The sequence below is a fragment of the Lactuca virosa genome, chromosome 1 (genome assembly GCF_052849685.1).
Source record: "Lactuca virosa cultivar CGN04683 chromosome 1, Lactuca_virosa_CGN04683_v6, whole genome shotgun sequence".
In the NCBI taxonomy this organism is placed as follows: domain Eukaryota; kingdom Viridiplantae; phylum Streptophyta; class Magnoliopsida; order Asterales; family Asteraceae; genus Lactuca; species Lactuca virosa.
The window spans coordinates 188,106,279-188,118,060 of NC_136426.1; the positions used below are offsets into that span (position 1 = coordinate 188,106,279).

Here is an 11,782-nt window from a genome sequence, read left to right on the forward strand (position 1 = left end):
ATGCCCTGTAAGTCTCTTTTTCCTCATACATCGGAAGACCCACTACTAAAATTTCTATCTCAATGCAATTGTCCTCATGGATTTTGAATCACATTGAAATCCTGCAGCCTGGCAAACCAAGTTGATCTTTGTAACATCTGTAACATCTCAGTAATTATTCCAATAAGAAAATGTGATGCTAGTTGAAATTATTGATTAAACTCCATGTGAATAGACCATGGGGGTTATTCTCGTTATATAGATGTTAAATTTACAACAAACACCTCAAAGAATAAGTAAATACAATAAGAGTACATTAAACTATGTTAGTCTAATATTCCCCCTCAATCGGAAGGTGGAGGACCAAGATGCAACATGCAACAAAACTGCTCAAATTGTTGCCGAGGAAGAATCTTCGTGAAGATGTCCGCTACCTGAAGTTTGGTTGGAACAAACATAGTGATGAGTTTGCCGGAAGCCACAAGTTCACGAACATAGTGGTAATCGAGATCAATGTGTTTGGCGCGTTTATGAGCGACCAGATTCTGAGTGAGAATCAATGCACTTTGGTTGTCGCAAAGAAGAGTAGGCCGACCGGATGGCAAAGCATGCAATTCGCGAAGGAGATGCGTAAGGCGTGAGCCACATGAGTTCAACAACGGTGTTGGTCATGGCTCGATATTCAGATTCACAACTGGAGCGAGAAACCGTAGGCTACTTCTTAGCACTCCAGGATACAAGATTAACCCCTAGGAATATCGAGTATGCATAAGTGGAGGGGCGAGTATCAAGGCAACGAGCCCAATCAACATCAGAGCCCAATCAACATCAGAATAACCAACAATGGTAGTGGATGATGGGCGCGAGAATGTGAGACCATAAGTGAGAGTGCCTTGGACATATCGAATTAGCCGCTTCACGGCCTGGAAGTGAGCAACAGTCGGGGCAGTAAGAAATTGATTTACTTGATTGATAGCATAAGAAATATCCGGTCGTGTAATCGTCAAATATTGAAGTGCGCCAACCAACGAACGATAATGAGTGGGATCCTCATAGAGAGGACCACCACTCACAAATGAGGCACTCGTAGCAAGGGGGTGGTCATATGTTTCGCATCAATGAGACCTGCACGTAAAACAATATCATGATCATATTTAGCCTGGCTAAGAAACACACTGGTTGGTAGGGAAGACGCCTCAAGCCCAAGGAAATAGTTCAACCGCCCAAGATCTTTAATGCGGAACTCATTGTGAAACTTATCAATAAACGCAGTCATAACGGAGGTGTCGCACCCGGTGAGGATTAAATAATCCACATACACCAATAAGTAATCATCCATATACACCAATAAGTAAAGAATGCACTGATGACAACAAAAGATAAAAAGAGATGGATCTACTAGACTGCAAGAAAATCCATTTGCCACCAAAAAAGAACTCAATCGATGAAACCAAGCCCGAGGGGCCTGGTTCAGGCCATACATAGCCTTGTTGAGTCTGCAAACATGATCCGGGAACCACGGGTAAACAAAATCGGGCGGTTGGTGCATAAAAATCGTATCCCCAAGTGTATCGTGTAAAAAAGCGTTGTTGACATAAAGTTGTCGTAAGGACCACCCATTAATGATAGCAAGAGTGAGGACAGCACGAACTGTTGCAGCTTTGACAACTGGATTGAAAGTGTGAGAGTAGTCATGACCCGAAACTTGACTAAAACCTTGAGCCACAAACCGATCCTTATAGCGTTCAATGGAACCATCGACCCGAAATTTAGTGTGAAATAATCAACAACACCCAACAACCTTCGAACAAGAAGAATGCGGTACCAAGGTCCATGTTTGATTATGATGTAAAGCATGCATTTTGGAGCGCATAGCTTCATGCTACTTAGGATCACGCATGTCATCGATATAGGTGACGGGCTCCGGAGTAGTGAGAACAGCGGACAAAAGACCACGAGGCGCAACATGCGTGAGATCAACCCGATAGAGAGGTTTAAATATTCCTGCTTTGCCCCTAATGATCATGGAATGAGACGGAGCAGGGGTGGGAGCAGGGTCAGGAGCCGAAGGAACACTCTCATCTGGTGAGGTCGGATCAGAATCACAGACAGGTATCGGGTGTGGGATCGGATCCAGTGTCGGGATCGGGTTCAGGATTGGTAGCGGGGGCGAGCTCGAGAGCCGGCTTGGGCACCGAGATAGCGGGAACCAATGGCGTGGGCGGAGCAGGATCAGCGCAGACGGTATAAGGGGCTGATGTGGAGGTCGCAAACGTGTTATGTTTATCAATGGGAATCGAGGATGGGATCGGGGTGACCGGCACGTCCGTAAGAAATTCATGTAACGAGAGTGAGGCAAGAGGCGCCGCCGTAGAAGATCCATCAAAGGGAAAATTGACCTCATCAAAGTGAGCATGATGTGTAATAAAAATATGAGACGAGATTGCGTCAAGGCATTGATAGCCTTTGTGTTGAGAATGATACCCAATAAATATACATGCGATGCTTCGAGGAGAGAACTTGTGAGCCGAGTAATCACGAAGATACGGATAGACCCGACACCCAAATGGTTGAAAAATGTCATAAGCGAGGACCCGATTAAATAACATCTCAAACGTGGACTTCATAGAGAGCGCCTTGGTGGGAAGGCGATTGATGGTGTACACGGCCAAACTAAAAGCATGAACCCAATAATGAGCCGGAATGTGACCATGAAACATCGTAGCAAGTCCGGTTTCCACAATGCGACAATGTTTTCGCTCAACCCGACCATTTTGTTGGGGTGTATATGGGCATGATATTTAATGAAAAATCCAGTGTTTTTATAATAATGTTTTAACATGATTGTTTACAAATTCCGTACCGCCATCACTTTGAAAAGTTTTAATTTTATAGGAGAATTGATTCTCCACAAAGGTTATAAACATCTCAAAACCAGTACAAAAGTCGGATTTGGTTTTAAGTGGATAAAGCCACGTAAACCGAGAGAAATCATCAACAAACATAACATAATACCGTTATGAATCAACCGAAGTAACCGGAGAGGGTTACCAAAGATCAGAATGCACCAAATCCAATACACAAGTGGCGCGTTTATCATTAATATTAAAAGGTAATCGGTGCAATTTCGCAAGTAGGCACGATGAACATATAATCGGCTAAGGCAAAATAGAAGAAACAAAAATGTGACGAGGTTTATTTAAAGTAAAAAGAGTGCCAAACGACACATGCCCCAAATAAGAGTGACACAATTCAAATGAAGCCTTGGATCCACAACTAGTAAAAACGCACGTGCAACCAATTGATTGGAAAGAACATAGAGGCCATGATTACACCTTCCTTGAGCTAGAACCCTTTTCGTTTCCCGATCGTGAATATAAGAAGGAGATTTGGAGAAAAGAACATCCACATCATTATCATATGTAAAATTACTAATGGATAATAAGATTTTCGAGTGGCGGGGATCCACCAAAACATCCCGTAAACGAATGCCATTAGTAAGATAAGAGGATCCAATAGAATAGATAGGAAGGGTGTTGTCATTGCCAAAGTGAACGAAGCCATCTCCACCAAACAGCTCGGGTTGATTAACCGAAGCCGAGGAGAAAACCATATGGTCGGACACACTAGAATCAACATACCAATCCGGACCGGAATTGTTGACATTACACTTTGCAAGGAATGCTTTCACCAGGTCCGATTCATTCGCGGGAGGCGGAGAGGCAAAAGTAGAAAGTTGCAGGAGCAAGTTCGCATAATGGCTATTTTGGCAACATAATTGACAATGAGGAGGGCGACGCCCGCGACCACGACCACCACAAGTGCCACGGTGGCCACCACCACCACGACCTCACCCACCACTCGCCAAGGCCGAGGACGCATTAGCGTCGGAGGCAGCAGAGAAAGCGATGCCGGTAACGAAGTCCCATGGATCATAGTGAGAAACAACTCGTGTCCTTCGGCTTGAGAAAGAAGGTCTATAAAATTTTGGGTAGTGCGGGACGCCGGAATGGAAGTGGAAAAATTTTCAAAAGTGCCCCCAAAGTCCACACAAAAACCAATGAGATTTGTCCGACTCATGAACCGCATGATCAATGACAGCAAGATGGTCAGAAGTAGTTTTGAATTTTCGACCATATTCGGAAACATAGGCGGTGCTTTTAGTAAGGAGGTGAAGTTGGTCGCAAAGAGTCTGAACCCGCTCCATGGAGGGGTTCCCAAAAGTGGCCTTCAAAATCGACCAAATAGCACGGGCGGATGAGAGACCTATAACTTCAGAAAAGGCCTCTTCGGTGAGAGAAGCTTGAAGCAAAATAATGGCCCGTTGATCGGCAGCTAACCACTCTGCATGTGCCGGAATCACGGTGGGCTTATCATCAACCACATGGTGGGATGGCGGGGCTTGAGAAGTTCGGTCAACATGACCAAGAAGGTGTTAACCCACAACAAGTAATTATTTGTGGAGGAGAGACATATGGTGATAAGGTGGAGGATTGTGTTCATGGGGAGGGTGGAGTCGTCGGATGAGGAAGCGCTGGCCATGAGGGTGGCGGAGGAGATGATCAAAACCGATGAGAGGGGAGGTGGGAGGGGTAAGAGAAGCCGAAGAGAGGAGAAGAAATGAATGAGATCGGTTAGGAAGTGAGGAGATTGGCTCTTGATACCATGAAATTATTGATTAATCTCCAAGTGAATAGACCATGGGAGTTACTCTCATTATATAGTTGTTAAATTTACAACAAAGTCCTCAAAGAATAAGTAAATACAGTATGAGGACAATAAACTATGTTAGTCTAATACTAGTGATCATTAAATTAACCAAAATTAGCTGTCTTAGAAATGTCTTCTCTCGTTCTCTATTTCCTTCTATCCATATTTTTGAATGATGAGGAATTTGAATGATGAGGAATACGCCATAAAACTATTAGATGTCATTAACTATAGAAATTGGCTTGATAAAGATTGATTCTTTGGTTAGCTCAGCTTGCAGAATGAATCAAGATTGATGCGATTAATGTGTCCCAAGATTTTAACCAAAATACAAAAAGCAGGGTATTATATGATACATAGTGAAATTGCTCATGAGAATAAATTATAGTCTCCTCCACTGAAAGTACATAATAGTTTTTAAACGAAAAATATGAGATGAATGCTTTTGCATTATTTAAAGAAAAAGAAACGTGATTGGAATCTAATATGCATATGTGGTCTATAACACTCTCATTTTTTTTTTAACTCCGACACTATTTTTTTTTTCAAGATTCTCAGCATCCCACAGTTACATAGAATATGCACAATTTATCGGGACCTCACTCACTCTCGCGGATTATTTTTCTTATCCTTTGAACATGTAAGTGCCACGTGTAAATTTACATTTTAAAGAATTGTAATCATTGTTATAATATTATAAATTATAAATTAATCAGTTGATCATGCTGTTATCTTTGACCAGGTTACTTCAAGAAGGTTATGGATGAGAGAAAATTCTAGTTTTATTTATAGCTATCGACTAAACGATAGTCCCTTCTATGTAGTAAAATATTTTTTCAAGATTCTATTCTACCTAATTCTGTATACAATATTCAAAAATTTTTTGGAGGACAGTCACCACGTATCCTCCGATGTAAGTGCTACATGTAAAATTTTATTTAAGGAATTAAATTTGTTTCCATGATATGGTATTGTATATTAATTACCCGATGATTGTGTTATCTTTATCCAGGTTATTATAATGATGAAGATATGGATGAAAGAGCATTCTAATATTAATTATCGACTAAATGATAGTTCAAGGTATAAGGCTTTTTTTTAAAAAAAAATTGTGTTTTGGTGAATGATATGTACCTAAGTGATTCGTATACAATAAATTTTCTCCATACACAACAATTTATGTTTTATAAAGTTTTACAATATAACATTTTAAGTCACACATTATTGTGTATGGAGAAAATTTGTTTGGTAAGAATCAAGTCCTGTACGTAATATGTTTAAAAAGTTCAGAAATTTAATGATACACACTTCTTAGCTTAGAAAAATAAGGCCCCAATGGAACGAGTTTTGTAGTAACTTAATTAACTAATGCCCCAATTATATTTTGTGATATACAATAGTTGCATATAATTACAATAACATAACTCATTTAAATTGTTTTTACTATATATTGTCTCTACGCTGCATGATAAATTAATCAAGCAATTCCAAACAGAACCTTTTTAGTAATATTTTTTCCTTAACTCTATAATGAAGCTATTGTATTGGACTTCTCGAGGAACGGGGAATAAGAGAAATATGTTTCTCTTTCACTACTTTATTTGTTCTGGAAGATGTAAAGTACAAGTATAACTAATAGGTTTTTTTATTTCCCTCATGGATATGCTATTAATTTTTAAATTAGATTTTCGTTTTCATGACAAACTTGCATCCATTTCTTTAGATCAACACTCATCTATAGCTAGATCTATTACCATTCCATCCAAAACCGATATCCAGAAATTATGGGTTAAATGGAATTTGTTTTCGTTTTATTGTGATCAATAGAAGTTATCCTACAATTATATATACATTGCAAATGCTACTGAATATGAATAAACAATTGATCGAGCTACTTAAATGCAGACAAGCTTTCTCTGTTGACGACCTCTACACTTCATTGCAAGTAGATGATTTTGCAAACATTAATCCTACTCTGTAGAACTTGCCAAGTGTGGAGCCTTTCAGGTTTTAAACAACTAAAAGTCACACCTTACCAGATTATGTTTCACGTAAAGTTTGGGGACAATCATATTTCATGCAAGGAAATGATTCTTAGAATTCGGCTATAGTTTTTGGCTTTTTGTAATTATCGCACATTTGATGGAGGGGAATGTCCAAGGTTATGGTTTTAAAATTATCATACATGAGCTCTTCTTGGTATAGCTCTCGATTTACTCCTAGCAGGAACACGTTTGTTAGAATATAATTTCTGTTCTACATTAGTTGTCTTTAGTTGTACCTCTTGGCTGTACAATCCATATAATTCCAGCTCTTTGAGTTTGTTTGGTTTCATTGGTTTAGGACTTCTTTTGCGACTTATATTTTGCGCGCCAGAGCTGATAAAGTAGTTTATTTTTCGAGCATTTTTAAGTAGTCATATTTGATAAGCCAAAAAATAGCTTATAAACTAGGCTTTTATCAAAAAATCTACTTAAACTAGCTTTTCATATTTTTTTAAAATTTCTTATAAAGATGCCCTTAATTAATCTACTTAGCAGCTAGTTTTTTAGCTACCAGGCCAAACATAGCCTTAATCGTTCCTTTGCCACAGTTAATGATTCTCTGGAATTCTAACTTGCATGACAATTTGTCGCCATGATGATATCGGATTTTCTCTGAAATTGTTGCATTTGAATGTATCGTGTCAATATGTTCTTACCTTATAGGAAATGTTTTTATTTTTTGCTTTATGTTCACTTGTTATTTTGGATTTTTTAGTATGTTTAAGAAATTATATAAAATTCTATATACATCCATTATGTGTCAATTCAACGTTTTGTAACCTTTCACTATTTGATTTTACAAGACTTATTATTAGTGTATTGGTTAAAAATGTGCGAAGTGAAATTCAACCATTTTAGTGAAAGGTTGTCGTGTTTTGATCGTATTGTAATACTAGAAACGAAAATGCTAGACACAAGGATTATGAGGAAAGTCCTTGATTTTAGTCATAATCTTCGGCATAAATGACAAAAGTTAGGTTGTCTTTGTGTATCTTATTAATCATTTGAGAGAGTACAAATTGGGATATGAATTTTATTGTTGATTACAAGTAGTTTAAAGTGCATTCATGTGTGTATATGTGCGATACTAGTTTCTTATTTATACATCAATATTTCTAACAGCTAATAACTATATAGCTAAAATCTCAACATTATCCTCTCTCCGAGATTCTTGGAGACCAAGTATTTTTCTGTGTGTTTCTTCTTGGAATACTGAATTTACAAGATCTTTGTTGACATATTTAGCACCTGAATCACGAATTACATATATAGAGGAATAAAGATAAATTAATTCAAGTGGTAGCCCTCAATATCTTGAGGAAAATATTAGTCAGTATCTTATTTGACATGCTATCCTGAATCCTTAACAAGATTTTAAAGGTTAATTTTCATTTTTGACAAATGTCTCTTAAATTTTGGGTTTTTGGATAAAAAACAAATTTTAAAAAAGTTTAAAATTCAAAAATAAAGTTGGTAGCATATTGATAAGACACGGTTCTTATCCCAATTGTTAATACGTTGTCGTTTTGTACTTGCATTTACGAGGTTTTCCATTATTGCCACCAAAAAATGGGGCAAATTTTCGTTTGGAAAAAACCTTGTCTTCTTTAGTCGATTCTCTGTGCCTTTGTGTAGGTAAGTTTGTTATTCTTCCTTTGACTCTTTCTTTTGTCGTAATGTGAAAGAAGGAAACTCGATGAAAGGTTGTCAAGTCCTTAGTTGATGATTTAGTTAATCAAGGGTTCTTGTCCAAATTCAAAGAAGAGGTCCTGGCCTTTTCTAATTACAAGATTGTGCAACTGAAAACAAACAAGGCATTTCCCACATCTTCTATTTTTAGGATTTTCAACTCTCGTGATAATACAAGAATACAATCAACTAATGATTTCAGTATAAGATGTGAACACACGAAGTAAATAAATTTTGTTAAGCTCTCATTAAGTCTGGAAGCAGAAAAGGTTACAAGCTATGAAAATGAGAGACTTCGACATTAAAGTACTAACTCATAAGTGCTCTCTTAAATACATACATATATCGAAGGTGCATAACCTTCGATATTGAATACAATCAACCTATTCCATAAAGACACTTCGACATACAAACTTCTATATCAAATATATTCACAACAACTTTGAACTCTACATTCTCCCCCTTTGTGAAAAATACTCGAATCATTCATACAGCTGGTAGCGTCTTTACAGCTTCAAGAAGTGTTGTTAGAAAGTAAAGCGGATAACTAGCAAAGCACACAAGACACTGTATTTATGTGGTTCGGTCAAGGTGACCTATGTCTACGGGCAAGAGGGGAGTATTCTTTATTTCAGATTTCTCAAACAGAGGTTAGAAGTACAATTTCAAAAAGATTCGTCTATCACTCTAGAATTCAAACACTTTAAATGACTTAGCATGCGTCCCTATTTATACTTGAGGGATCATACGTAAAACCCTAATTGGCCAAGATTATAGGACCATAGGACCAAGAAAGGTGTAAATCAATCACAATCCACCATGCAACATCTTCTGGAACATTCATCCATGTCATACAACCCATAAGCATCAACAACACACATGTTGGAACATCTTGATCCATAGTGGCACATCATCACGCACAGGTGGCACATCGCTAACACTAGTGGCGCTTGATCCATCATGGTGGCGTATCAAAGTGTATTCCTTACACATCTTTAATTTCATGGAATCCTTGGACAATCTTGAGCATCATATAGGACTTCATAGTATACGGCTCATCAAGGGATACCTTGGCATATCAAGGAACCAAGTGGTGCATCCTTGCATCAAGATGGCGCATCAGTCATATGGATGGAACATCTTGATCAAGGGATGACGCAATACTACTAGGTTGGCGCATCATCTTCCAAGTTGGCACCCCTCATTCTCAAATGGTGCATCTAGAGTCCAAGTTGACACATCCTCTCCGTAATGGTCCATCCTCTTCATGAATAGCATATCTTATTACTTGGTGGCATATCAAGTCACTTGATGGCATATCAAATTACTTGGTGACATATCATGTTACTTGGTGGCATATCAAATCATTTGGTGGCATATCAAGTCACTTGGTGGCATATCATGTAACTTGGTTGCATATCAAGTCACTTGGTGGCATATCATGTAACGTGGTTGCATATCAAGTCACTTGGTGGCATATCAAGTCACTTCGTGGCATCTCCTATCAGTTTGGCATATCATGTCGTTTGTTAGGAGATACATTCCCTTTTTAGATGATCCATTCCTTCGTCACAAGCTCCATGAATCACAAGTGCTCCATTGAGTTCTAAGTGCTCCATTGAAATCAAATGCTCCATGTGATGCTCCAAATGCTCAAGTCACATTTAACAATCTCCACCTTGACTTGAGCATCCTCTAAATTCCACCTTAAACTAGAACTTCCTCTCCCTTCCTGTTATTCATCCTCGAAGGGACCTAACTCTTACACATAAACTAAGTCCAGGAAAAGCTTTGTCATTCTCCATGGGCAATGACTTTTTCAACATATCTATTGGATTAACCCTGGTATCAACCTTTAGTATTTAGAACATGTCTGTTTCCAAAATGTCACGAATAAAATTCAATCTGACATCAATGTTTCTTCGTCTTCTCGTTATACATAGGATTCTTTGCATGATTCAATGCACTCTGATTGTCATAGTATAATATAGGCTTCTCCGCCTTCAGACCATCACTCTAAATAAGCTCATGCAACCATATTTCCTCCCTTTTCCTTTCGTCATAGACATGTAGTCGGATTCAGTTATAGACAAAGCAACGATATCTTGTAACGTTAACTTCTAACTTATGGCACATTCGAACAAAGTGAAAATATAACACATCCTTGACCTGCGCTTCAATAAATCACCACCATGATCAGATTCTGCATATCCATCCGAGTCACTTTTCGTATTAGCTCCATCCACCAAGAAAACATCTATCATTCCCTTCAAGTATCGCATAATCCATTTGATAACTTCCCAATGAGCCTTCCATGGATTGCTCATAAACATGCTTACCACACTAACTGAATGAGCTAAAATCAGGTCTGGTATAGACCATTGCATACATGAGACTTCCAAAAGAACTAGAGTAAGGAACCCTGCTCATGTACTTCCTTTCTTCATTAGTTTTAGGTATAGTATCTGGACCAAGTTTAAGGTGAACTGCTAAAGGAGTTCCAACTAGTTTGGACTGGTCACAATTGAAAGACTACAAACCTTTTTTAATGTACTTTTATTGAGAAATACACAACTTCCCTGCTTTTCTATCCCTTTGAATATTTATCCCAAGTATCTTCTTTGATCCTCCTAAATCCATCATTTCAACCTCATTCTTCAAAGTCGCCTTTAAGTAATTTAGTCCAGCCATGTCCTAGGCTGTGATGAGCATGTGTAACGCCCGTGTTTCGGGGTTAAGAATTAGTAGATGATGTAATAGTCTAGGTCAACTATTGTAACTCTTTTTGAAGCAATACAGATGAATTATTTGAGTATTACGTGAATTATGTGAATTTATGTGCTTTATACTTAATTACAAAGATATAATTAGTAAAGAATAAAAATAAGCGTCAAAATTAAAGTGTGAGATAAACCCAATATCTTTACATAAAGTTGTAGTGGTCGAAACAAGGATTCCGGATATATATAAAGAACGCCGAAATTCGAGCTATAACGAAGAAGTTATGGCCCGTCGAAGTTTCGCGACAGAACCGACACGACGGTGCGCGACGTAAATAGTGAAATGATGATAGAGGACTTTTTAGCCTTAGTAATATAAAAAAAATTCGTAGTGTTCATTAAACCGAGAGCGTCCATAAAAAGAACACCCAAATTTGACTTCCTATGAGGAAGTTATGGTTTTTCGAAGTTTCGGATCAGCAGTGCACAACCCGAAACTCGAATTTTAGATCGATCGATTTTTGGCCAATGCGAACCAAATGAGATTTTAAGATCTCATTAATAGGAGCTCAACGATAAAAAGACAGACGAAAACGGAGCCCGTATGTAGAAGTTATGAATTTTACGCGGTCATTTAAC

At 38.2% G+C, this 11,782-nt stretch overlaps 1 protein-coding gene across 1 annotated transcript in view; it reads left to right on the top strand.

Moving 5' to 3' along the window:
- LOC145163276 (myosin-17-like) overlaps positions 1–7,023 on the top strand; it is a 22,229-nt gene extending 15,206 nt beyond the window's left edge. The window contains exons 9-13 of the mRNA XM_079082114.1: positions 1–7; positions 5,240–5,329; positions 5,432–5,602; positions 5,702–5,772; positions 6,595–7,023. The exon at positions 1–7 is cut by the window's left edge and continues 47 nt beyond it. Coding sequence (XP_078938240.1) covers positions 1–7; positions 5,240–5,329; positions 5,432–5,602; positions 5,702–5,772; positions 6,595–6,670 — 415 coding nt within the window. The 3' untranslated portion in view covers positions 6,671–7,023. The remainder of the gene's footprint in view (positions 8–5,239; positions 5,330–5,431; positions 5,603–5,701; positions 5,773–6,594) is intronic.
- Positions 7,024–11,782: the final 4,759 nt, after the last annotated feature.